Source organism: Conger conger, chromosome 7 (genome assembly GCF_963514075.1).
Source record: "Conger conger chromosome 7, fConCon1.1, whole genome shotgun sequence".
NCBI classification, from domain to species: Eukaryota; Metazoa; Chordata; class Actinopteri; order Anguilliformes; family Congridae; genus Conger; species Conger conger.
The window spans coordinates 46,819,880-46,845,500 of NC_083766.1; the positions used below are offsets into that span (position 1 = coordinate 46,819,880).

The 25,621-nt window shown below is 43.9% G+C and overlaps 1 protein-coding gene across 2 annotated transcripts in view; it reads left to right on the forward strand.

The window, feature by feature from the left end:
- The first annotated feature begins 3,099 nt into the window (after positions 1–3,099).
- Positions 3,100–25,621, forward strand: part of ankfy1 (ankyrin repeat and FYVE domain containing 1) — a 29,435-nt gene continuing 6,913 nt past the window's right edge. Inside the window, exons 1-17 of one of the 2 annotated variants that reach the window (XM_061247725.1) lie at positions 3,100–3,359; positions 9,227–9,419; positions 10,187–10,305; positions 10,421–10,556; positions 11,007–11,130; positions 13,240–13,389; positions 15,034–15,199; positions 16,017–16,221; positions 16,974–17,042; positions 17,909–18,111; positions 18,755–18,852; positions 19,387–19,597; positions 19,856–19,954; positions 20,266–20,419; positions 21,249–21,417; positions 24,001–24,119; positions 25,313–25,469. In XM_061247725.1, the coding sequence (XP_061103709.1) occupies positions 3,350–3,359; positions 9,227–9,419; positions 10,187–10,305; positions 10,421–10,556; positions 11,007–11,130; positions 13,240–13,389; positions 15,034–15,199; positions 16,017–16,221; positions 16,974–17,042; positions 17,909–18,111; positions 18,755–18,852; positions 19,387–19,597; positions 19,856–19,954; positions 20,266–20,419; positions 21,249–21,417; positions 24,001–24,119; positions 25,313–25,469 (2,382 nt within the window). In that variant the 5' untranslated portion in view covers positions 3,100–3,349. The other variant, XM_061247726.1, reaches the window with a different exon arrangement.

Genomic DNA, 25,621 nt, shown 5'->3' on the forward strand with positions numbered 1-25,621 from the left:
TTGCTTGGTGTATTTTGTATGTAGACTACGATCGATATGGTCTCGCAATCAGAAAATCTTTTTGCCGTTTTAAATGCCATACATTTATTGACTTAAAATGTTGGAGTAACTCCTCCAGAAAGTTTTGGGTTTGACAGATGCTCAACAAACTGTCAGGGCACTTTACATTGTTCCTCCAATGCTGAGCACCGTAATAAGTTATTTTGGTTATGTAGCATTTGAGTTTGAAAGAATACAAAGGTACTACAGGTATTTGTTGACCTGGCTTCACAGTTGTGTTTTGTTAGGCAGGTGTATTAATTTGTGTTGTAGTGAATGCAGAAGAGAACTGTTGCTATCGTCTTGATTCTTGCAAAAACTTGTGTATGCCCAAGTCAACAGTTTGGTTCATTATTAACAAGAAAAAACAACTGCTGAACTCCATTATGTAAAAAGAGCATGTAGGTGGTAAATGGTTGGCATTTATCCAAAGTGCTGTACAATTGATGCTTCTCATTCAGCCACACACACACACACCGATTGGCTGCCATGCAAGGTGCCGACCAGCTCGTCAGGAGCATTTCGGGGTTAGGTGTCTTGCTCAGGGACACTTCAACACAGCCCGGGCGGGGGATCGAACCGGCAACCCTCCGACTGCCAAACGACTGCTCTTACTGCCTGAGCCATGTCGCCCCATGATCGAAGAAGACCACTGTAGTGGATGACTGGTGAATACTCTATGGTGAAAAAAGAAAAAAAACCCTGACAACATCCCAACAGATCTCATCAAATGCAGGTGTAGAGGTGTCAAAGAACAGAAAGGTGAGATTACAGTTTTTAAAAAATATATTTTTAAAACGCCTAAAAGAGCCCCAAGAGTTCTGGAACAATGTCTTGTGGACAGATGAGACAAAGTTTAGTCCCAGAGTGATGGAAAGAGTGAAATGTGGAGAGAAAAGAATGAACTGCCCATGATCCAAACCATACCACCTCGTCTGTGAAACATGGTGGAGGATGTTATGGTTGGGGCCTGTATGGCTGGGGCTCACTTGTTTTCATCAATGATGTGACTGCAGACAGAAGTTGAACAATGAATTCAGAAGTCTGCAGAAATGTTTTATCTGTTGAGATAAAACCAAATGCCTGCAAAGCTATTGGACGGCACTTCATCAGGTAAAAGGCAATGACCGAAACATACTGCTAGGGGTTTGAATCCAATTGTACATGCATTTTGCATTCTGAAGAGAGGTCTGAAGTTCCCCAGGAACTGAAGTTGGCTGCAGTACAGGCCTGGCAGAGCATCACCAGGGAAAATACCCAGCATCTGCTGATGTCTGTGCATTGCATACTTCAAGCAGTCATTGCATGCAAAGGATATGTGATCAAATATGAAAAATTATTACTTTATTCTACATTATTTAATTAACTGTCTAATAGTTTGCCTGAAATTGAGCATGGAGGGGTCTATGTACACAAGGTTCTATGATTTCTAAACTATTAATCCGATATGGATGGCAATACCCTCAAATTAAAGCCGCCAGTCTGCACTAGATGTGCTAGAATACAGAACCAAAATAACCAAGGAATTATGGTGCTCACTGTACATGTGAATTTAATGTTTAACGGTACTTAATACAAGAGTAGCAGAAATATAATTTTTTTTTGTGTCAGTTGGCTTACATGTCCTGTTTTAATAACTGCTATTTGAACCCACAAATAATTGGAAATCCTTGCACCTGTGTTCTCCTGTGGGGATATTGGGTCTGTTTTGCCCTTGATTATAAGTAGATGGCTATTAGAAGATGGTTCTAGTTGCATTTTAATGTTGCAGAGTACATGAGTAAGCATATGAATTTGGGAATGATGTCATTCCCTTGATCTTCAACAAGAGTGCAATTAGTTTACTTGGCTGGGGAGTGGGCAGGTTTCATGTTACTATCTCCCAACAGTCAAGCGGTCATTTTGCACTCATCATACAACATTTGAAAACCTGATTTTATTCAGTTGACAGATTGGAAAAACACAGGATCAAATTCCAGTCAGGATGCTGTAAATATTGTGTGAAAGTGTTGTGTATTGCATGCATTACATGGGATTAATTTGTGAGATTTGAAGTAAATTACTTGAAGTTGCTTAATTTTAGATCATAGTGAAGATATGGGTATAGGGGGCAGCCTGTAGCCTAGTGGCTAAGGTACATAATTAGGACCAGGAAGATTGGTTGTTCAAGCCCAGGTGTAGCCACGATAAGATCCACACCTTTACTCTACATTGCTCCAGGGGGGATTGTCCCCTGCTTAGTCCAATCAACTGTGAGCCGCTTTTGATAAAATAGCTAAATAACAAATTAGTATTATTATCTGATGACCAGGTTGGGAAATTTAGTCTGAGGAACTGTAGCTGTAACTTGTAGCTTGTGCTGTGGTAGTAAAAAGCAGAAGTCAGAAATCCACAGTAGAATTCTTATTACAGATCAAATTAATTTCTGTAAAGGATACTTCTCTCTGTACTGTGATGAAACATCTCCACAACAACAACAAAAATGTTGGATATCTATATGAATAGTGGACCCACCATTAAGGCTCTCTGTGTAAAGGAATATTCTAGCCAAATAATTGATGAGCCGTTTGAGAGACCTGGTACCTTTTCACTTCTGAGCTATTTTAATTGTATCCCTATCTATAATATGGAGTTCTAACCAATGTTACTTTGGGTTATGCACCTGAACAGAAGAGAATACAAGAGTGGGCTACAGTTCAGACAAGGGCCACTTATCCAATTCACCCCCAGCCAGCGAGATTACGAGTAAACATGCATAAACCAAGCAATGCAACAACTTGGCCTATTGCATAGCACCAATTTCATATAAACATTCCCAGCTCAACTTTAATTTCAAGCCAATTATATTCTGTGAAATATAAATGAAACGTGGGAGGAAGGAACCAGTCTGGATCTTCGTTACAGTTTGAAATATCAAGGAATATCATTTTATAAAACTGTAACATCTTCCACAATAACACTGTTGTTTGAATCAAATCCAGCTAGATGGCGCACCTCTTCTGGATTAACGAGATCAATACCAGTTATCTATATGGCTAACATTGTCTATTTCGCGGACCGGCTACAAGGTATCAGTCTTGTTTAGTTTTGTATGCACTATGCAAAAAGCGGGCAAAGTCCTCAGGTAGACAGTCACTTGCCGTTGTAAAAGATTCAGCCTGGTTCACCATCGCGTTGCCTTCTCTGTCTCCTGCAAAGACCTACGGCTTCTTCCTTCGTATTCAGAAACTTTCTCCTCGCTCCTCTCAGCTGGCCCTGCCCTGCTCATTCGTCCTCTCGCGATAGAAGACGGAACAGTTCCCGACCCAACATGGCTGAAGGTATGAGAATGATTTCTGAACATATTTTCACCGCCCTACGATTCTTTCCCATATGTTAAATCGTGTCCCTTTATCTGAGGTGCTTATAACAATTTACTGAATATTTTGTGCAAAAGTTTAAATGAGCAACCTATGATTTATTTCTGCTTTACTGTCGTAGTACGTATTCTATTTCGTGAAGCTAGCGGTTAGCTTGATACTAGCTAGCTTGTTAGCCACAGCTTGCTTCACACAATCAGGTGGGGAATTGGGTGGTGTTAGTGCTGAATGCCACGGGATTTACTGGGTAGTTTTCTTTGCACGATTAACAACAAAAGAAATTACAAAAAAGAAACCGTGTGAATTAGCCCTCATGTGTGTTGTTTAAATGTTCTATATTTTAAAGTCATTTTTGATTGTTGGGTATTATTTATTAAGCAGTCATGTCCAGAATCCCCGCCTTTTTACTAATTTCAGCTATCACTTGCTGGAATGTTTGATGAAACAACCTAGCTAACGTTAACTTGAATGCCCTTTAACTTGAATTGCAACTAGCTAATCGTTAGTACATTGTTTACTACTGTCGGCTACGACGACCTGCCAACGCAGCTACCCTAACTTTGAGAGCTTGTGATATTGCCGAACATCATTTTGTCTGATTTCGAATTTATTGTTGGTAGCTTACGTTAGCTGGTTCGGATACATAAGATATACCCATCATACGCATAGTATGATGGCTACTCTTTGCCTTGTATGTTGTTTTGATACCTAAGTTAGCTAGTCTGCAAGCTAATTTGAACAGATAATAACACGGCATCATCATGTGTCCAGAAATATTAACGTCATAACATGTGAACTCTATTGGTCTAGTCTAGCTAACGTTGGCGAATTAAAATGTATCCATTCCATTTCCCCAGCTGATTAGTTCACTAACAGCAGTGTTTGGCTAGTATACAAAGAATGTCTGTTTTACAATGAGGGCTCCCTATATCTTGTCAGCCAGAAGTCATAATGTTAAGCTAAGATAGGAGATGGACGGTCCTTAATCGCAAATTGGTTGGTGGCTCGGCAGCTAAAAGCGAGCTGTTCCTTTCCTGTTGGTAAATTGCCAGTCCATTTCTGCTCACTGTCCTGTTTGCTAACATTTGTCTCTTGAATACGCGAAAGGATTAAATAACAATTAAATGTCGTCAATTAAATTACATTCCAAGTCAATAGCAGTCATTGGCTGTTCAATTGGTCTTCTGGGTGTTGCCTCTGCTTTCTAAATTATGTCTTTATTTTCTTTTATTTCTTTGCAACGATATACAAGTAGTGGGAGCTTGGTAGCTTGATGTGCATTCCTGTTACAATACTTGGTCTGTGACAACCTTATTCATGATTCTTAAGAATACAACATTACTTGCCTTTGAATGTAACGGCTTTAAATAAAGAGCCATTTTAATGATATTTAGATGTAACCAATGAGCTGCTCTTTGTTCAGTTATGAGTAGTGCTATAATCAGGGAGGCCCTTAAAGCCTCTTAATCTTCTTTCGGTATTAACATCCCTCCCTTTTTCCTTATCTTTCCGACATCTTTCCATCTCCTCATACTCTTTTATTTCCCAATCGTCCACATTGTTTTCCTCATCTCTTTGCTTTAACCAGGCCTTATGTTCCTCCCCTGTAGGAGCAAGCCCACACTTCTCAACCAAGAATGTTATTATATTTACCGTTTCTTTGAAAGCCAGACCCCCTGGGTCACCAATCACTTGTTCAGCATGTTGAGTCTCCTCCAAGGTCATGCTGGAACACATTCTATGCATGGCCTCAGTTTAGTACCCTAAATCTAAGTCCTCCGACTTCAGACTCCTCTGCTGACAAGTAGGGCTGCACATTATCTCTGAACCACATATTTTTCCTCTTATGGGCATTCTTACTACCACCTCAATGGTGTGTGCTAGGGGTTAACAATGCATTCCTGCCTAACCCCTCTTCTGTCAATCTCTCATCAGGCGGCTAGGCCGGGTCCTCCACAGTAGGTAGCCTTTGGCTTGATTCTAATAAGCCGTAGGTCTGGGAATTTTAACTAGAATAGCTAGATCTAGCATGATTGCTCATGCAAATCAGTGAATGCACTACCTTGCTCTCCACTAAATGAATTTGCGGCAATTCTGCCTTAAATGTCCTTTTTTGTCCATTACAATGAACAACAGATTCTAGGAAGTATAATTATATTATGATTAGGGCCTACTTGCTGGAATTTATAAAGCATTTTGGTCTTTCCTGAGAGGGAATAGCAATAGTCTTTCTTGAAACTATGTCAGGTTCTAGCCTATATACAAAGAATATGTGTTCAGATGAAAAACAAAAAACAATTTGTTTTCCTTGTACACAGCTCATTACACATTGCACTTGACAAACACTAGAGCTGCATTTTTCTGACTTCTCTGTCTGATTATAGTTTGGCAAGCTGGAGGTAGAAAATTCCAGACATGCACACGGACGGCTTCCTTTTCGCATTAACATCAGTCTTTTTAATCCCGTGCAAGTAAAGGCATTTCGACATGGCAAAGGTAGCACTGTCGGTTTTGTCTTTGCCTGCCACCGCATATCTTGCTGTTGCAGCATTTGTCTTTCCTGTAGTTCGACTGGCGCAAGACAGCGCAGGCTTTCCCGTGATTTCCTCAATTCCGCGGTCAATGCTGAGTGGAGAGAGTAGCAGGAAACGTTTGGGCCTCAGAGTGGGAGGGGCATAAGCTGCCTGCTCAGCTGTTCTCCATAAACTGAAACTTATGGATGAATGCAAGAAAGGGAAACTTGGAGCAGGCCTGCCTTGCTTCAGAAGCCGGGGGGAACCCTGTCATCCTTCCTCTGCTTGTTGTTACGAATTTAATTTCTCTGATTACCGGCTTGCACCATGTGATTATGCTCAGCTTGCCTGATGAAATACTAACTGGCCTCATTTCCATGTAATGTTTTAATGGAAATGTTTAGACTACTAATATAGTTTTCATTGGGCTAAATAGTTTGCTTTTTGGACAGTTATTCATTTAAATTCCTCTGTACACGCTGTATATTTGACGAAACATCATATTAATTTTCAGAAAGGTAGCAACTAGCAATTTCAGCTTGTCTGTAACTCTAATTTCATGTTGTCTTTATCGGCTGAGCCACCTATTATCTCTTATGTGAAGTGAAATTTAAGTAATCCATCATCCATTTATGCAAGTGACAGGGCTCCTCTGCTCTCAAATTTGATGCTCGTTCAATTTGAATGTCATTTCTGGATAAGTATGCTTTTTACCCGGTGTTCCTCCATTATGTTTTTATTATCTTTTTATATTGTAGTTTTATTTAGTGAAACCAGGGAGAGGAGGAAACCAAGGGTTAGGGTTAAAAAAAGAAAGGGAAATGGGATATGCCTGAGGTACGGAATGAGAGAAATTTGAATGTTAATATTTTGTTATTTATTTGACGCTTTTTCTCCAAAGTGACTCACAGTTGATTAGACTAAGCAGGGGACAACCCCCCAGAGCAATGTGGCGTTAAGGGCCTTGCTCAAGGGCCCACAGCTGCACGGATCTTATTGTGGCTACACCAGGACTCGAACCACCAACCTTTCGGGTCCCAGTCATGTACCTTAGCCACTAGACTACAGGCTACAGGCTGCTCCATGTTGATTTGAATGTTGCGATGCTGCTACTGGCATAGAGATTTTGAGGTAGTGTATTCCAGAGTTTGGGGGCCATGGCACTGAACAACCTACCCATAAAAGATAGCCTGGTTTTAGGCACTAGATGACCTGAAAGTGCGAACAGGGGTCTCGGGAAAGAGTACTTCAGTGAAGTAGGAAGGTGCCAAACCATTGGCACTTTGTAGGTGGTGAGAAGTGTAGTGTAGTGTACACGTGAGGTAATGGGTAACTAGTGCAGCTAGCAGAGGATGCGGGTGATGTGAGCAGGTTTCTTGCTGTGTGTGAGTATTCTAGCAGTTGAGTTTAGAACACACAGTAAAAGTGTTTTACCTGGGAGACCACAGAAAAGGCCATTGCAGTAATAGAGATGGGAGGTTAGAAATTTGTGAACCAAGGTTTCAGCATCTTAGAGGGTGCGCGATGGACGGACTGCTGCAGTCTGACGGCGGTGGAAAAATGCATTATTGGTGAGGGAGATGATGCGGGGTGCAAAGCCGAGAGATTAATCAAAGGTGATGCGAAGGTTACGGACAGTTGTGGCGGGTTGGGCTATGAAGCCATCTATGTTGAGACAGAGGTTGGTGATTTGTGAGGTCATGGTTTTTGGTAGATTTAGGATCATTTCACTTTTGCCACAGGTAAGTTTCAGGAAATTGGTGGTCATCTAGAGCTTTGTGTCATGAATGCAAGCTGTGAGTGTGGGTGGGGGCAGGGCAGGGCAGGGCAGGGCTGTGACTTTCAGGTAACATACATTTGTGTACCATTGGTGTAACGGTGAAAATTTTGTCAACGGTGGTGAATGATTTGACCAAGGGGAAGCATGTGGATAATGAATAAAATGGGGCCCAGAACTGATTCTTGGGGGACACCGTTAGTGATGGGGTCTGTGGAGGATTTGTGATTCGCAAAAGTGATGAAATGTTGGTCAGTGAGGTAGAATGTGAACCCGACTAGTGGTATCAGTAAGACCAAGGATGAAGCCTAGGCATGAGATGAGAATGTTGTGGCTAATAGCGGTCGAGGAGGATGTTGGAAGAGAAAAAAAAAAAAAAAAAACCGGTGTCAGCCGAGAGGAAAAGTCATTTAAAACTCTGATGAGCACGGCCTCAGTGCTGTGTAGTGGACAGAATCCTGTGTGGAAAGGATCAAAAAACTTATTTATGGGCATATGGGTTTGTAACTGAGATGCAACAACACATCTAGTACTCTGCTGAGTTTCTATTTGAACTGTAATGCTATGCAATATGAAGGGTCAAGATTATGAACTATGGATGAACTATGTCTACAACATGGTTAAATTTGTTTTTGTGTTTTGAAATTAAACTTTTTTAGTAGGGTGCTGGAGGAAAGCCTGAAAATCAACTTGGGTTTTTCTGCAGGGATGCCTAATGTAGGCTGGACCAGCGCTGCTCCATACCACATCCTGCTGGCCGCATTGTGTGCTGGCATTCGCTTCAACCGTGCACTACACCACCTGACTTCAGTAATTGCATTACATTACATTAATGGCATTTGGCAGACGCTCTTAAATGGTTGGCATTTATATAGTGCCTTTATCCAAAGCGCTGTACAATTGATGCTTTTCATTCACCCATTCATACACACACTCACACACCAACGGCGATGGGCTGCCATGCAAGGCACCGACCAGTTCGTCAGGAGCATTTGGGGGTTAGGTGTCTTGCTCAGGGACACTTCGACACTGCCCGGGTGGGGGATCGAACCGGCAACCCTACGACTGCTCTTACTGCCTGAGCCATGTCCCCCCATCGCTCTTATCCAGAGTGATGTACAGTTGATTCTAGACTAAGCAGGAGGCAATCCTCCCCTGGAGCATTGCAGGGTTAAGGGCCTTGCACAAGGGCCCAACGGATGTGCGGATCTTATTGTGGCTTATTGTGTCTACACCCGGAATCAAACCAGCGACCTTGCTGGTCATGTAGCTTAACCACTACGCTACAGGCTACCCTTAACCAAGCAGGTGAAATCATTTGTGAAATCAGGCGGTGTAGCGCAGTCGGAGCGAGTACCTGCAGACACTACGGCCTGCAGGACGAGTAGTTGAGTAGAGTTGGGCGAGACCGTCAAAGACTGTCACTCAATAGCCTGAGCCCTGTGCTGCTTGGTCTTGTACGTATGCCCTTTGGGTGAAAGGGCGGACCTTTGCACTGACACTTTGACACTGACTCTCTTTGGCTCTTCCCCCCCCAGAGGAGGTGGCCAAGTTGCAGAAGCACCTTGCCCTTCTGCGGCAGGAGTACGTGAAGATGCAGCAGAAGCTGGCTGAGACAGAGCGGCGCTGCGCCATGCTGGCTGCTCAGGCCAACCAGGACAGCGGCAGCGAGTCGTTCATCGGCCGCCTGCTCACCATCGTGGGGGAGCTGTACCAACAGGACCAGTACAGGTGAGGGCGACACACATCTTCCCTCTGACTCATCTATAGAAGTGTTTGAGAAATGTGTCCTATTGGGTGATCAGTGGCCTGGTTTCTCTGACCAATCAGTGCAGCAGATGGTGTGGGATGAGAGGCATCGCACTCTGCAGTTTGACCTTGCCAAATCGCAATTCCACTCCATGTCTGTTATAGTTTGACTTATTACCTCCGGCAAGGCGATTATGTAATGGCGTCTGTCCGTCCGTTCTTCCGTCTGTCCGTCTCTGATCGAAATATCCGGAAATGTGTGGGCTGGATTGCCATGAAGTTTTCTGTGCTCATTCATTCAGGAGGAAGAAGCTTATTGATTTTGTTGGCCCCATGGCCCCATCTGCAGCACCTCTGTGAAGTAATGACTTGGTTGGCAAAGGATTTGCTATGCACATTCATGAGAGGGGAAATTGTACTTTGGTGGAGGTCTGCACTCTATTAAGTGCATTCTTTCTAGTTGTAGAATGAACCTTTACAGTGTTACTTTCTCTGGTATTTTGGGTCTACATCTACCTTCTTGAGCTCTGTGTGAGCTGTTATCATATTGAGTTATCATATGTCGTGTCGCATGTAATTTCTGCAGAGAACCACAGCCTGAAATGTTAATGGTTACAGTTACGGATGCACCTTGTGCTTTTTTTGGAAGTAAGATTGAAAGCAAGGACGCAAGTATGACTACATTCAAACAACAACAAAAATACCAGACTATACATGTGTATTGAAATGAGTTTTTCTTCATTTGGCAGTGACCTGAAGGTGAAGGTGGGGGAGACGACATACAGCGCTCATAAGTTTGTGCTGGCAGCCCGCAGCGAAGTCTGGAGCCTGGCCAACCTGGCCTCCACAACGGAGCTCGACTTATCAGGTGAGTCCTGTGCAGTGCAAGCCTCTGCAGAGAGTCTCCTGCCAGTACTGACACGGTGAACAGGGAATTACGCGGTTCCCACACTTTCCCCCTGATCATCCCTCTGCACCCGCAGATGCCAATCCCGAGGTCGCCGTGGCGATGCTGCGCTGGGCGTACACGGACGAGCTGGAGCTTAGTGAGGATGACGCCTTCCTCATCGACCTTATGAAGTTGGCCAACCGCTTCCAGCTTCAGCAGTTGAGGGAAAGGTAACTGTCGGTTCTGTGTTTTTTTTTTTTTTTTTTTCTTCTTCTCCCCCTGTACCTGCTTCCCAGGGGGGTTACAGGTTCACATTGGACTTTGTCTAGGCCTGTGGTCATCTGGTCCTGGAGAGCCACATGATATGCTGGTTTTCATTGTTACTCTGCGCTCACTTAATCAATTAGAGCAGTTGATCACAGTTAAGTTGCTTCACCTGGTTACTTGGGTCAGCAACTGGGTCCTGTTTTTTTTGGGTGACATCAAAAACCAGTAGACACTGTAGCTCTCCAGGACTAGGGTTGAAGACCACTGGTCTTGGATTTGCATGTTGCCTGGACCTTCTGTATGCTCTCCATAATATGCTATGCTAGTGCGTAGTTTATCCTCTTGAAAAGTCAGTCTTTATACAAAGCCTTGCTTATGACAGCAGACACATCTCTTGCATTGCTCTTGGACAGGTGTGAGAAAGGCGTGATGTCATCTGTGAATGTGAGAAACTGCATTCGGTTCTACCAGACAGCCGAGGAGCTAAACGCCACAACCCTGATGAATTACTGTGGAGAGATCATCGCCAGCCATTGGGTAAGGAAACTTTCTTGCATTTTGTGTCTCCAGAAACCATCATCTTAATGTAAAAAAATGGCAATATATCATGGAAACCACTTATGAAAGGCAAGGCAGAGCACTGAGAACTGAGAACATAACCAGAATGAGCCCACCAGATATGCAGTGTCACACATCCAAGGCATGAAATCTGCTGTTAAGCTTGAGGTGATGAATATGGAACCGAGATGGCGGTAGTCAGAAGAAGCTAGAAACAGGCCTGTATGCTTTACATGGAACTATTGCTTCATGCTGGCCTGTACAGATCCTGTAATGAGCCAACTGCTGGCTTATGGGATGCCGAGTCAGGCCGTACTATTTTCCACACTACTATCTCTCTGCAAACCTATCTCAGGCGTTAATTGATTTGACAGTCATGAAACAAGACCTGTGAGAAAGGTGAACGTGCTCCCATTACAGACGTTTTGGAGAAATGGGTGGAGCACTTCCCATTATTATTATAATCTCCTGCCTGAACTCATTGTAGGTGATCGCTTTCGTCCTTTTCAGACACTGCTGTCCCTTCAGGCAATATAATCATGTGTAATCATGTACACACAGAGATGCACACAGAAAGAGAGAAAGAGGCATTTAATATGCAGTGATATACCGTAGATATTATTGGAAGAGATAATTCTGTTCCTGGTATTGTCTGGTTCAAAACACAGTTGTTTATTAACTCATTGTTTTGAGCCAAGTATTTGGATTTTGGAACTAGAAAGTTAATTTATTATTTTCCTTTTTGGCTGTCCACAGATGTCATGAAGATTAATAATATAACATAAAATTGAAAAAATTTAAACATTTAAATCTCAAGTTAATACTCATCTGTTATCGTCGGATAACATAATTTGAGTAATGACTATTTTGTACTGAAAATGAGTGGTATGATGTGAAATATGTGGTCAAAATGAATTTCCCCTTTTTCCTTCCCTGTACTTGGTAATGCTTCTTGTGACAGTCTTCTGTGAAAAGTGCTATGCAAATAAAAAAGTGGATAGGGTAGCTAGAAGTGTTGTATGAGCCAAACCCACTTAGTTATTTTTAGAAAAGTTGATAAAGGATGTAATCTAGAGGTTCGGTTGAAATTTCAGTTTTGGGCCGGTGTAAATGTGCCAAAATTGCCAAATTCAATATTCATTGGGTCATATGTCAGCACTATTGGATCTATGTTCATCTTTACACTATGGGAAAGTGCTCTCAGATGACTCATTTACAAATAAGATGACTCTAAAAGTAGTTTACCTGGTGAACTTTTTTTAGGGCCAAATATCTCCCAAAACGAATTTACAATGATTTAGGCCAAAGTTATGGAAATGCACATTTTGTGCCACAACGTGTTTTTCATTGCGACACCCAACAAAATGGGAAAACAGAATGGGTTATGAAGCTGAAGGTTTCCTGAAGTCTATGTCTCATAATTGTCTACACACACATAAAAAGACAAAAATCGAAGAGGTGCTGTGGCGCAGCTTCCTGACCATGTTATGACTCCTGAGTTGGCATGGAATGGCCCTTATAATGTTTTTGATGTATGCACGTAACGTGAGTCTCTTGTCTTTGTACATCAAATGTTCTCATTCATAATGTCAGAGGGATCCGATCCATACCAGACCTGGGCCAAATATGTAATTGTTTTGGATTTAAGTACTTTTCTGTGGTTGATCTTGCCTGGTGCAATTGAGCCAAACAAAGACCTGAAGGTGGGGCTTGCACTTTTTGAGAGTATTTCATAGGTTCCAATATACCAGACAAGCTTGCATGCTTCAGTCCTCTAGCATAGTCAGCTGCTACTCCTGCACCGTCTCTAAAGTTTTAGTGGATTAGTGTGATTACCTTCATTTGAATGGACAAAATTTCATACCTTTTGATTAAAGCTATCATATCATCATTAACGTGAGAAAACGTGCCTCGAAACATACTTGAATGTCGAATTTCATACTTGTAATTCATAAAAGAGCATTAAACAAGATTCTAAATTGATACCTCATGCTTAACTGTAACGTAACCCTTATTGTAAAGTGCGTTGCTGCTCAGATGTTGTTCTCTTACTCTGCGCACCCTGACCCGTTCCACGTATCCTCACAGGATGACCTGAGGAAGGAGGACTTCAGCACCATGAGCGCACAGCTGCTTTACAAGATGATCAAGTCTAAGACAGAGTTTCCGCTTCACAAGGCCATCAAAGTGGAGCGGGAAGACGTGGTCTTCCTCTACCTCATCGAGATGGACTCACAGGTATGGTCTTTACGCCAGTCCGGCCTGAACAGTCAGTCAGGTAAAGTGTGTCTGGTCACAGCCAGGCCTTATTACAGGATCGCCTTAATCAAAATGCATTTGCTGTATGTGTGCTGGTCACGCTGCTCAATTGCCATTGGTTATTTTTCAGTTAACTCATAGCGGAATGTTTTATGCCCTGTGTCACTCTGAATGTTTTTTTTCCACCTGTTCCTCATTATACTTTCCAAAGCAAGTCCAATAATTTGTATCTTCAAGCACAAATGCTTTCTACCTTCTTGCAGCAAGGATATTGATGTCTTAATTAACATGTTGCGTTGTGCTTCGGATTTATAAGGAGCATGGATGAAACCCCTCAGATGATGTTTTGGTGATCCTGAAGATACAAGCAGGCAGGCTCAACCCAGTGTAATGATTACCTGGTGTGAAAATGTGCTACTGTTGACCTTCAGTCGCTAACAGATCAAAATGAGCCCTGTAAGTGTCATTAAAACCTAGAAAGGCAGAGTTATTTCTTGCACCGAGCCTGCTGAGGTAACGAAACATGGGCACAAACTGTTCAGCAGTGACTTATTTTTCATATAGTCAAGCATTGCCTGGTGTACATGTTCATGGGCAGTTTCAAAATGCTCGGTCCTAGCTGTTCAGTTTGGTCAGTCTTGCTGGTTTATTCATGGAACTCAGTCATTTTGAATGACGGAAGCTGTTGTCTTCACCTGAACTCTAATCTCTGATCTCTTACAGAAGGGTGTTGAGTGCATTTGTTGGGTGCAGGCTTGTTTCTGTTGGACCCCCTGTACAAGTGGCATTAACATGTGTCTCGTACATGGATATTATGTTGCTTGTATGAATGTATGGATTACATTTATACCCGGCATTGATATGAGTCTCTACTGCCCGCATTGAGATCCTATCTCTCTTCTTGCCAAACAACCGCACTCAAGACATTCTCCTCTCCCTAGTGCACTAGTCCCTTGAAAGATTTTGTGACTGACTTGTTGTAGGCTAAGGCTACAGTGTTATTTTTTAGGGTCCTTTGAAAGACAGTGGTGGCTGGTTGTGAATCTACACAAACGCGTATTCCCGATTATGTAGTTGTTGCATGTGGATTGAAAACATGTTTGCATTTACACATGTGCAATGTGATAACAATGCATGCCTGATCACCTTCACTGGGCGATTAGATGTCAATCTGTCCTCAATACGGCTTTAGTGCATTTACGCTCTGATTCTTATGTGGTCGAGCCCTATATAATCACCCAAGGCGTATGTTAAAGGTCCCATATTGGAAAATTACATTTCCCGTGCTATGTGGTTTATAAAGGAGTTGAAGGTGTCCCCAAATAAGTGTGCAATCCGTATGAAAATGTTTTGCATTTAAACAAGCCGTTGGATTTCAGTGAAGTTATGACATCACAACGATAAGCTCATTTGCTTCAGTGTAGACCCCCTTGCAGCCAGAACAAATCCAAGTGCTCAGCACAGACTGCATTCAGTTTGTTTTGAGCTTACCAGCCAGTCAGACATCTTCTTATGGATATCAGGACCTAAAGCAAAACACTGGAACGGGGTATGGGACCTTTAATGCTAAGTGTAAAGGGGGTCTTGGACTCATTGCCCGGCCCTCGGCCCCTTCTCCTCCAGCTGCCGGGGAAGCTGAATGAGCTGGACAACAACGGGGACCTGGCTCTGGACCTGGCCTTGTCCCGCAAGCTGGAGAGCATCGCCACTACCCTGGTCAACAACAAGGCAGACGTGGACATGGTGGACCAAAGTGGCTGGAGCCTCCTGCACAAAGCCATCCAAAGAGGTGCGAGAGTCGGCCATAAAACACTCACCCTTAACAAAGCGGTGTAGTCCACTGTAACCCCAGTGGAGCTGAGACCTTATTGTACTTTACACTTGGTACGATAAAAACCATTTGTGTTTTGGCACATTGTGCAAGTGTGCAAGTCAAAAGCACAGTAGCTTCACACAGATGGGTATGCTTGTTCAGTTGGCACAACCCCCCCACCCTCTTATAGGGACAGCCTTGCAAATTTGTTTGGATGTTCCACATTTGGTGAGAAAGTAAAAATTGGGTGTAAAATCCCTGTGGTAATTGTAGACAATGTTAGGACAGTTGTCTCATTTTATTATTTATTACAACAGTTTAAAGTATATGCAGAATGAAGTCCCGCCATTAATGAGAGTGAAGTTGATTAGGTCAGGACGTTGGCTGCAGCTGTTGTCTGAACAGCCCAGGTTTTATGTCCCACTGAAGCTTGATTTATGCTTAACGCGTCGTCAAGGGTCCGCAAGGGCGAAACGATGTCACATCCGGAAAAACACCCCTCCCAAAGCGTCTGCACGGCTGTCCATGATCGTTCTGTGCACACCCTACATTTTCTAACCACACGGACGCACCCACAGGGCAATAGCACAACTTTGAGTTTGGGATAATATTGGTTTGTGTGTGAAAGCGGGCACCTGTTCTTAATGTGTATCCCGAGTTTAAATAAAGGAAAATCATATGAGTGAAATGTGAAGAGTATAAACGCATGCTCGTTGCAGTTTTGATGTTTGATGGGAATCCCGTACGTCCATCGAATGCGGGAAGTATAACCCGTGCTTGACTCTGACCGCAGGTGACGAGTTTGCCTCCACCTTCCTGATCCGGCACTCGGCCCAGGTCAACGCGGCCACGGTGGGGGCGGTGGAGACGCCCCTGCACCTGGTCTGCTCCTTCAGTCCCAAAAAGCATGCCGGGGAGGTGATGAACGGCATGGCCCGCATCGCCGAAGCCCTGCTCAAGACCGGGGCTAACCCCAACATGCAGAACAGCAAAGGCAGGCGAGTACAGGGCCCTGCAGCGAAGCATGCAGGCCTTCAACTCCTGCAGTTTTAAGGAAGTTTTCAGAGTGACCTGTGCATCTATTCTTGAAACAACTCTGCCTTTACAAATACTTGGGGCCTGGTTTACTAGGACCTTTAGCACATGTAATCCTTAGCACACACAAAACAATAACGTGACCAGTGATTGGTCATGGCATGTTTGCACCAATTGTTGTGTCAGACTAGAATATGAATAGACATTGAATATGTTGTTGTGACAATTTAATAATTAAAATTAAATTTTTGAGTTTTTCGTTTTTTGAGGGTGATCCAACAGGTTTCTCTGCCGATCAACAAATTATTTATTGAGTAATATAAATAGATATTTTTTTGTGATAATGAATACAATTACATTTTAATGTATTCATTTTGCATGTTGAATGAGTGAGCCAGTTTATCAGTTGTTAATTCGCTTGTGTTCAGTATTCACAGTGCCGAACGTTAAACGTAAACGATGGAGTTGTTAAAACTGCTGGATTCGGGAATTCAACATATTTCATCTTAAACTTCAGTTCCCTAACAGTTGGTTGTGTTATTAGTATTGTGTGCACTGAAAGGTTTTGCTTGTGCTAAATGTCTTGGTAAATGAGGCACTTATACAATATATGTGCTAAATACATGTGCTCTTTGACTTAATGTTTTTCCACGAGATTTCATTGAAAGCCGTGCATGCTCAGATACTGAGATTTGAATTTCTCTCCTGTCCACAGAACCCCTTTACATGAAGCAGTGGTATCTGGGAATGAGCCGGTCTTCAACCAGCTTTTACAGTGCAAGCAGTGAGTATCACAGTGGCCTCTACTGCTATAATTAGACATGTGTATTCTATAGGTTATAATTGCACTTATGTATAATTATGTTTGTATTCGGGGTATTCTGGCTGCCAACCGTGGTATGCTAGTTAGAAAGTTCAAGGGTTCAAGTTTCATGTGATCTTGGAACTGTACTTTCCTCTTCCTCTCTTCAGTGCACTTGTCCCTGGTTATGATTTGCACTTTATTGTACATCGCTCTGGATATGAGCGTCTGCCAAATGACTGTAATGTAATGTAATGCCTCTACTGGTAATGGTGATGTATCCAAAGTGAAGAGACCAATTTAAGTCTAAGATCTTATTGCACATTCACGTATACATAATAAGAGACATAACGCATGAATAAGAGGCTTTAAACATTTTATCTTATTTCTACACATTATGGTGCATTTTCTCACTCCAACTTTTGAAACCTTTTGAAAATCTTCACAATATTTCTTCATTACTGGCCATAGAAGGAGCTTTAGCCGATTTTCATGGTGTAAGCTCCACATCTCTCTCAGGCTCACTTTGCTGGGATCCCCTGGGCATATCTATGCTGATAATGGCCTATTCTCAATCCATTATATGCTGCTTCTAGGACAGTATGCTTTAGCTCACTTTTCTACCTAAGAGGGCACTTAACGTTTTGTTGTAGGCTTGGTACTTGATAACTTGACTTCATCACTGCTTTTTGCTTAACCTTTTTGTTTGCTTTTGATAAGAGCTTCTGCTCAATGACTTGATGTAAATGTACTGTAAAGGTCCCAGGGGTGTCAGAAGTGTGCTAGCATGTAGCAGTGCTAGCATGTAGCTCAGAGTGCTAATGCTGCTGTGCGCTAACCCTGCCCAGGTTGGACCTGGAGCTGAAGGACCACGAAGGGAGCACAGCCCTTTGGCTGGCCCTCCAGTACATCACCGTGTCTTCCGACCAATCGGTAAACCCTTTCGAGGACGAGGCGCCTGTGGTGAACGGCACCTCCTTCGACGAGAACAGCTTTGCAGCCAGGCTTATCCAGCGAGGCAGTAACCCGGACGCCCCTGACACTGCCGCAGGTACTGACTCTACCCTCCCCACGCGTGCGTGCACCACCTCCCGGATTGTTTACTGCACTCCCAGCTAGCATTCACAGAACATTCCAGTAACATTTTGTGCTCGCTGGGCTGCTAAAGAGCGCATTGCGCCATTTATCGCCAGCTGACAGTCCAGGGTTTATACACTCGCGGATCTCCTGGGATTTTCATGCAGTCTAGAGTTTACAGAGAATAGTGCAGAAACTAAAAACATCCCGTGAGTGACAGTTCTGTGGACAAAAACACCTTGTTAATGAGAGAGGTCAGAGGAGAATGGCCAGACTGGATCAAGCTGACAGGAATGTGACTGACTCCAATAACCACACATTACAACAGTGGTATGCAGAAGACCATCTCTGAACATACAACATGCTGAACTGTAAAGTGTATAGTGTATGTATGTTAGGAGAGACACAGGTTTAGTCCTAATAATTCATAGTGTTTTAAAGGCACTAGAATAAATGGTTGTAGTAAGACTGATTGTACAAATGATAAACTAGAAAGATTTTTGGATAGCCATGATGTGATGTCATTCAACAGTAGCAAGGGTGATGTCATTCCACAGTAGCATGATGTGTTGTTATTCTACAGTAACTTACAGTACACCCCCTCTCGCTCCCCACAGAGAACTGCCTCCTCCAGAGAGCAGCGGGAGTGCGAAACGAAGCCGCCGCCCTCTTCCTGGCCACGCACGGGGCCAAGGTCAACCACACCAACAAATGGGTACGTCCCACGCGTCTATTGAACCCCTAAACGTAAACGAGCTCCGCTGCTTCTGCTCACACCGTGGTAATACCCCTGTGACCCCTAGTGGCCTAATGTCCTGTAGGCTAGTGGATGCGCTACATGACTTGGACCCTGAAGATTGCTGGTTCAAGCCCCTGTGCAGCCATGATAAAACCTGCATAGCTGTTCAGCCCTTGAGCAAGGCCCTTAACCCAACATTGCTTTACGGGCGGCCTGTAGCGTAGTGGTTAAGGTAAATAACTGGGACACACAAGGTCGGTGGTTCTAATCCCGGGGTAGCCACAATAAGATCCGCACAGCCATTGGGCCCTTGGGCAAGGCCCTTAACCCTGCATTGCTCCAGGGGAGGATTGTCTCCTGCTTAGTCTGATCAACTGGACATCGTCTGCCAAATGCCAATAATGTAATGTAATGGGGGGATTGTTCCCTGTTTAGTCTAATCCACTGTAAGTCGCTTTGGACAAAAGTGTCTGCTAAATAAGATATGATTATTATTCCTCCCTCCCGCAGGGCGAGACCCCTCTCCACACAGCCTGCCGCTACGGTCTGGCCAACCTGACGGCCGAGCTCCTGCAGCAGGGGGCCAACCCCAACCTGCAGACGCAGAAAGCCCTCCCCGAGGAGGAGCGGGGGGGCCAGGGCGTCTTCCTGCAGAGCCCCCTCCACATGGCCATCGTGCACAACCACCCTGACGTGGTGTCAGTCATCCTGGAACAGAAAGGTAGCGTTTCGGAAACATCGTTTTAACACCGGCCAGTACTGAAATTAAAAAGTATTGTACTTTGTTTCTTTAATTGTCATGTTTTATTACACATAAATGTAGGCCATTGTGGGTGCGCAATTCAATGCTGTAATGCAGGACCAGGCTGGGGTTCAGGCTTGACAGTTGTAAAAAAGTAGTAAAAAACCCTGGCCTTTCTAGTGTTAATGTGGAGATAACCGCTATAAACGGCTAATGTTTGTCCTTTTTTTTCTTTAGCCAATGCACTCCATGCTACCAACAACCTGCAGATCATCCCTGACTTCAGCCTCAAAGACTCTGTGGACCAAACTGTCTTAGGCTTGGCCCTCTGGACAGGTTAGCTTTTGGTTATCGAGAATTGTTTATGGGTTTTATGACAAAATAAAAAATAATTGTCCATACCACTAGTATTACTGCTGCTACTGCTTTTTTCTTTGCTTTTTTTGCAGTAGTATTATAATCTCTTATATTGTTTACATGGGCATCTTTTTTTTATAAGTTGAATGCTGATCCATCTTTCTTTGTACTCAGTGGTTAGAATACATTAAATGAATCCGTAAGGAAGTATGAAAATGATTGAATGCTTGTTTAAAGCACCAATGCTTGCTTGAAGGTTTAATGATTTCCTTGCTGGTTGCTGTTGTCAGGCATGCACACCATCGCGGCTCAGCTCTTAGGATCGGGAGCTTCCATCAACGACACCATGTCTACCGGACAGACCCTGCTACACATGGCCATCCAACGGCAGGACAGCAAGAGTGCCCTCTTCCTGCTGGAGCACCAGGCTGACATTAATGTCAGGTGTGTCCTAATCCACACAGGCTAACACTAGAGGTAGTACATGTCACCTGACATTAGTTATTTAGCTGAGGCTTTTATCCAAAGCGACTTAGTTGATTAGACTAAGCAGGGGACAATCGACAATAGAGCAATATGGGGTTACGGGCCGTGCTCAAGAGCCCAACAGCTGCACAGGTCTTATCATGGCTACACCAGGGCTTGACCCGCCAGTGTTCCTGGTCCCAGTCATGTACCTTAGCCACTACACTACAGGCTGCCCCCATGGTTGTCAATATAGTGTAGCCAGTATATTTCACTTGAAATAAGTATGTGGTAAAGGATAAACATTTTTTTATGGATGTGCATTTTGATATAGCATTTTTACTTGAGGCTAATTTTGTCAAAGAAGGCCTACATTTATCAAAAAAAGGGCAGGGATACTGAAAACTGGCCCAGGAGTGCTGAGTGCTGCTGATTTCCATTCTTCTGTAATCTGGGCTGATTTGAATCTGGGACACCAGCTGAGCTCACCTCTGGCCAATCCGTGGCATTAATCAATTACCAATCCGGTAGAAAAGCTAACTAGCATATGCCATGTTATTTGGCTGACGCTTTTATCCAAAGTGACTTACAGTTGATGAGACTACACAGGGGACAATCATATCACCGACCTAGCAGGTACCAGTCATGTACCAACCTAGTGGTGGGGTAGCATAGACAGTGGAACTATTTTGGACAACGAGGTACTGGTTAGCAGTACCACTGGCCTTGAGGGCCAGATTTGAGTATCCCTGTCTTAGGAAGTAGGATTTTGGGAGCTGCTTTGCTAACGCGGACGTGCTTTCGGCAGGACCCAGGACGGAAAGACAGCCCTGCAGCTTGCCATCAGCAACCAGCTGCCGCTGGTGGTGGACGCCATTTGCACACGCGGCGCTGACATGTCGGTGATGGACGAGAAGGGGAACCCGCCCCTGTGGCTGGCCCTGGAGAACGGCCTGGAGGACATCGCCTCCACTCTGGTGAACCAACGCCTCCACACTGTTACCCCTTATGGGCGGATGTGACCTGCGTGTTACATCTCCCTTAACAGACGGATGCGACCCAGCGTTACATGTCCTTTAACAGCATTTTTAAAGACACATGACTGTTGAAATGCATTGTGATTCCTAAGCCTTTCTGTAGAGCACCATAGAGCACCTTAGTCCATAATGGCTTAAAGGCCAGCTGAAATCTAAATTTGCCTTTGCATTTTGTCAACTCTTCATAACCATACAAACATATCTTAAAGTATCTATTCCATAAAATTCTAATACGTATACCATCTTTTTTCCCATCCAATTCCTAGAAAAATCAACTCGCCACCTTCCAAAAATGACCCCAGTAAGATTGATTTCACACGTGCAAAAGTCAAACACAGGCAAGCTAGTGCTGCTCAAAATTTTGGGGACCAGAGCTACTGCATTTCAGGGCACATTTATGGGGCCATTCTGGTTTCAGCTATTTTGTTTAGTGTAGCAGGTGATATCTGTACTAAACTCAGTCAGAAATTGCTCATTGGGTTAATGATTAATAACATTCTGCTGAAAACATCTTCAGATGTACAATGAGCTGGACTTGGGCCAGCAAGTAAATCGGATTTAAAACCATAAACGGTGTCCATTCGGTCTAGCACAATATGCCTTTAGCTTGAGTCTGCAGACCTTTGGGTTGAAAAATGCCAAGAGACCTAAAGGAGACTGGAACTAAGCCTTGAGCAAATGATTCACTCTGTCATATGAGTGTAAAAGCGATGTTTACATCAGTGCCGCAAGAAATCTGAGCAAATATTGAATCATTGCTCAATAATTACTGTTTGCCATAAAAGCAAGTGTAAGCCAGTGGTTGCACTTGTCCTTACTTGTTTTAGATGTGGTTACATAGACCTTTTTTCACACTTCTTGACACCATACTTCTTGCCAGTTCAGTAAATCCACAACACAAAGTCTTAAACACGTTTAACACGGTTAAGCGTTTAAATGGTTAACTGAAACTGAGTTGTAAATGTTTAAAATTGCTAACCAATAACTGATCATTTTTTTCTGAAGCTGAGATGGTAAGCTCAGTTTAAAGTGGTGGTGGTGGTGAATGTGCGTTCACCACCAGGCATATTATTGCGGTTTACATTCTAAACTAGCAGTCGACAAGTTACAGTAGTTCTAGCAATCAATATGTGTATTATAGTTATCAAAGCATCTGTAGGTGTTTTAAATCTGTAGCTGTTGGTTCACTTATGGCTTATTGTAACGTTATGTCGTTTCTTAAGGTTCACAGAGGATTTGTGTGTATTCGTTCACACATGAATTCAAACTACTGGCAAACTGAACGTAGCTTTGCAATGTGCCATTTTAGACAGATGTTGCACGCAATATTACAATACGCCGTTTGCATTCTAAACTAGCAATCGACTAGCTACAGTAGCTACTAGCAAGCACTCTGGGGCCATTTCAGAGGGTTAAGAATGCAAACACCGCAGGAAATTGAATGCTAAATTATTATTATATGTAATATATATTATTATATATATATTATTACAGTTGTCTCAGAATTTCTGTGTGCTTTAAATCTGTAGCTGTTAGTTCACTTATGGTGTTGCATGCAATATTACTGAGTAGGCAAGTTGAAAAAGTCACATAAAGGCTGTAATTGCTATAAGTGTTGTGCTCTATCGAATGTTGGCCAGAGCTTAGTCCTTAGACCAGTAGCCTATCATTATATTGAAAGTGAAAATCCCCCACTTTCAGCAAAAAAATGTTAATCTCATGTTATAAGATACACTTTTTATTGAACCCCGTGGGGTAATTTGTCCTCTGCATTTGACCCATCCTAGTTACCTAGGAGCAGTGAGCAGCCACAGTGCAGCGCCCGGGGAGCAATGTGGGGTTAAGGGCCTTGCTCAAGGGCCCAACGGCTGTGCGGATCATTTTTATTGTGGCTCGACCGGGATTTGAACCACTGACGTTGTGGCTCCCAGTCATGTACCTTAACCACTACGCTACAAGCCGCCCCCAACCAACATAATATCACCAGTGCCATATCAAATGCATTAGACCAAGAAGACCTGGTGTTCATGTTATCTCAGGCAAATATTGGAACTATTAAGATGACCCAAAATAAAGATTGAAAATGCAATTACATTTGTCAGCACTTCTGTTTAACCGTCTCACCGCTCTCCCCACGTCTCCCCGCTCTCCCTGCATCTCCCCCACTCTCCCTGCGTCTCCCTGCGTCTCCCCGCTCTCCCCGCGTCTCCCCGCTCTCCCCGCGTCTCCCCACGTCTCCCCGCTCTCCCTGCGTCTCCCCCGCTCTCCCTGCGTCTCCCTGCGTCTCACCACTCTCCCTGCGTCTCCCTGCGTCTCCCCGCTCTCCCCGCTCTCCCTGCGTCTCCCCCGCTCTCGCTGCATCTCACCGCTCTCCCTGCGTCTCCCCCGCTCTCCCTGCGTCTCCCCCGCTCTCCCCACTCGCCCTGCGTCTCCCTGCGTCTCACCACTCTCGCTGCGTCTCCCTGTATCTCCACCGCTCTCCCTGCGTCTCCCTGCGTCTCACCGCTCTCCCTGCGTCTGCAGGTGAGACACGGCTGCGACGCCACCTGCTGGAGCTCGGGGCCGGGAGGCTGCCAGCAGACGCTGCTTCACCGGGCCATCGACGAGAACAACGAGAGCACGGCCTGCTTCCTCATCCGCAGGTCCGCCAGCTCTGACATCACACCTGCCATTCAGACTGTCGATGCCCATTCTAGCCTAGAACTCAGCCCTTCTGTCTGCCGGGTAGCTGGACTACCCAGCCAGGAGACTGCTTTTGAATAAATCAAAGTAGTGAATGAAGTAATGCAAGGCAAAACAAATCTAAAATCGTAATTGGAAGTAATTTAAAGTGTTTTGGGAAATTATATGGATACAGTCGTTAATTAAATCTTCTGCTGTTCTTCATTATTAATTTTATTGGGGTGAAATCGGCCATTTTAAATCTTTTTTTTCTTTTTTTCTTTTTTTCTTCAAAACCAGTTTAAACCCAATTGCAGTGGTCCAGTTGGTTTAAGATGCTGTTTCTTCATCAGTCTAAGCTGTGCTCACGCACATGCGGATGCCTAATCGAGGCCTGAGCCTGCTGTCAAAACAGTGTGGCTTTGTTGCCTTGAATGATCCCCTGTGATCTCCATTGTTTTTGGAAAGAGTTTAGAGCAGTACTCTGCTGTTGCCCCAGCTGTTTTCTCATGTTTGCTTTGCTTTACTGACCCCCACATTCCTGCTATAACGGCCCATTAGAAGGGTTCCAATCAAATTCAGTTAAATTCGTAAGCAAGTCATTGTTGCGACACTTTAACTGAAATCATATTCAGTCTTATCAAATTTGCTGTCATAATGAACATAATTGTCTGCATCAAGCATGTCTAGATGGTGAAATGTACACATGTTTGTGTTATGGAACACTGCTTCGGAGTTGCAGCTAGCCTAAGCCATGCTACATTATGCATTATCTTAATCTAAACCATTCATATTGCACCTTAGACCTAGGTGTATTCATAGCATACTATATTTACAAGGTATCATGACTCACCATTGTGTAGTTTGTCACAACTTATTTAACTCACCGTCATGTTTACTTTAACACACCAAGTAAAAATATCCTTGTACGGACCTGCCCACAGTCTTGGGCAGCGTCAGTCCGCACGGACTGTTGACAGATCCCTGCCAACCGTAAGCAAACAGCATAAACCTTTAAGTAGTGAAATGGAGTACTCTTATTCTCACTCCTAAATAGTCTTGGCAGGGACTTGATTAGATGGCAGTGAGGTGGTATTTGCGATTGTGGAAAGCAGGAGGGTCGACAGGGATTACCAGGGCACTGACCTTGTGTGACGGTCGCTCCTCTCTCCAGCGGGTGTGACGTAAACAGCCCCAGGCGGCCGGGGCCCAACGGCGAGGGGGACGAGGAGGCCAGGGACGGGCAGACCCCGCTTCACCTGGCTGGCAGCTGGGGCTTAGAGGAGGTGGTACAGTGCCTTCTGGAATTTGGGGCTAATGTCAATGCACAGGTCAGTCCACTACCAGCACTCCTTTTTCCAAACTTTTCTCAGCCTGGGGTTTCAAATCATCCCGACAGAAATCATTTGCTTGTCTATTGTGAGCCGTTGAGTGAGAAACTGTATGAAAATTAAGATCGATTTATTGATTGAAGTACTGCTGC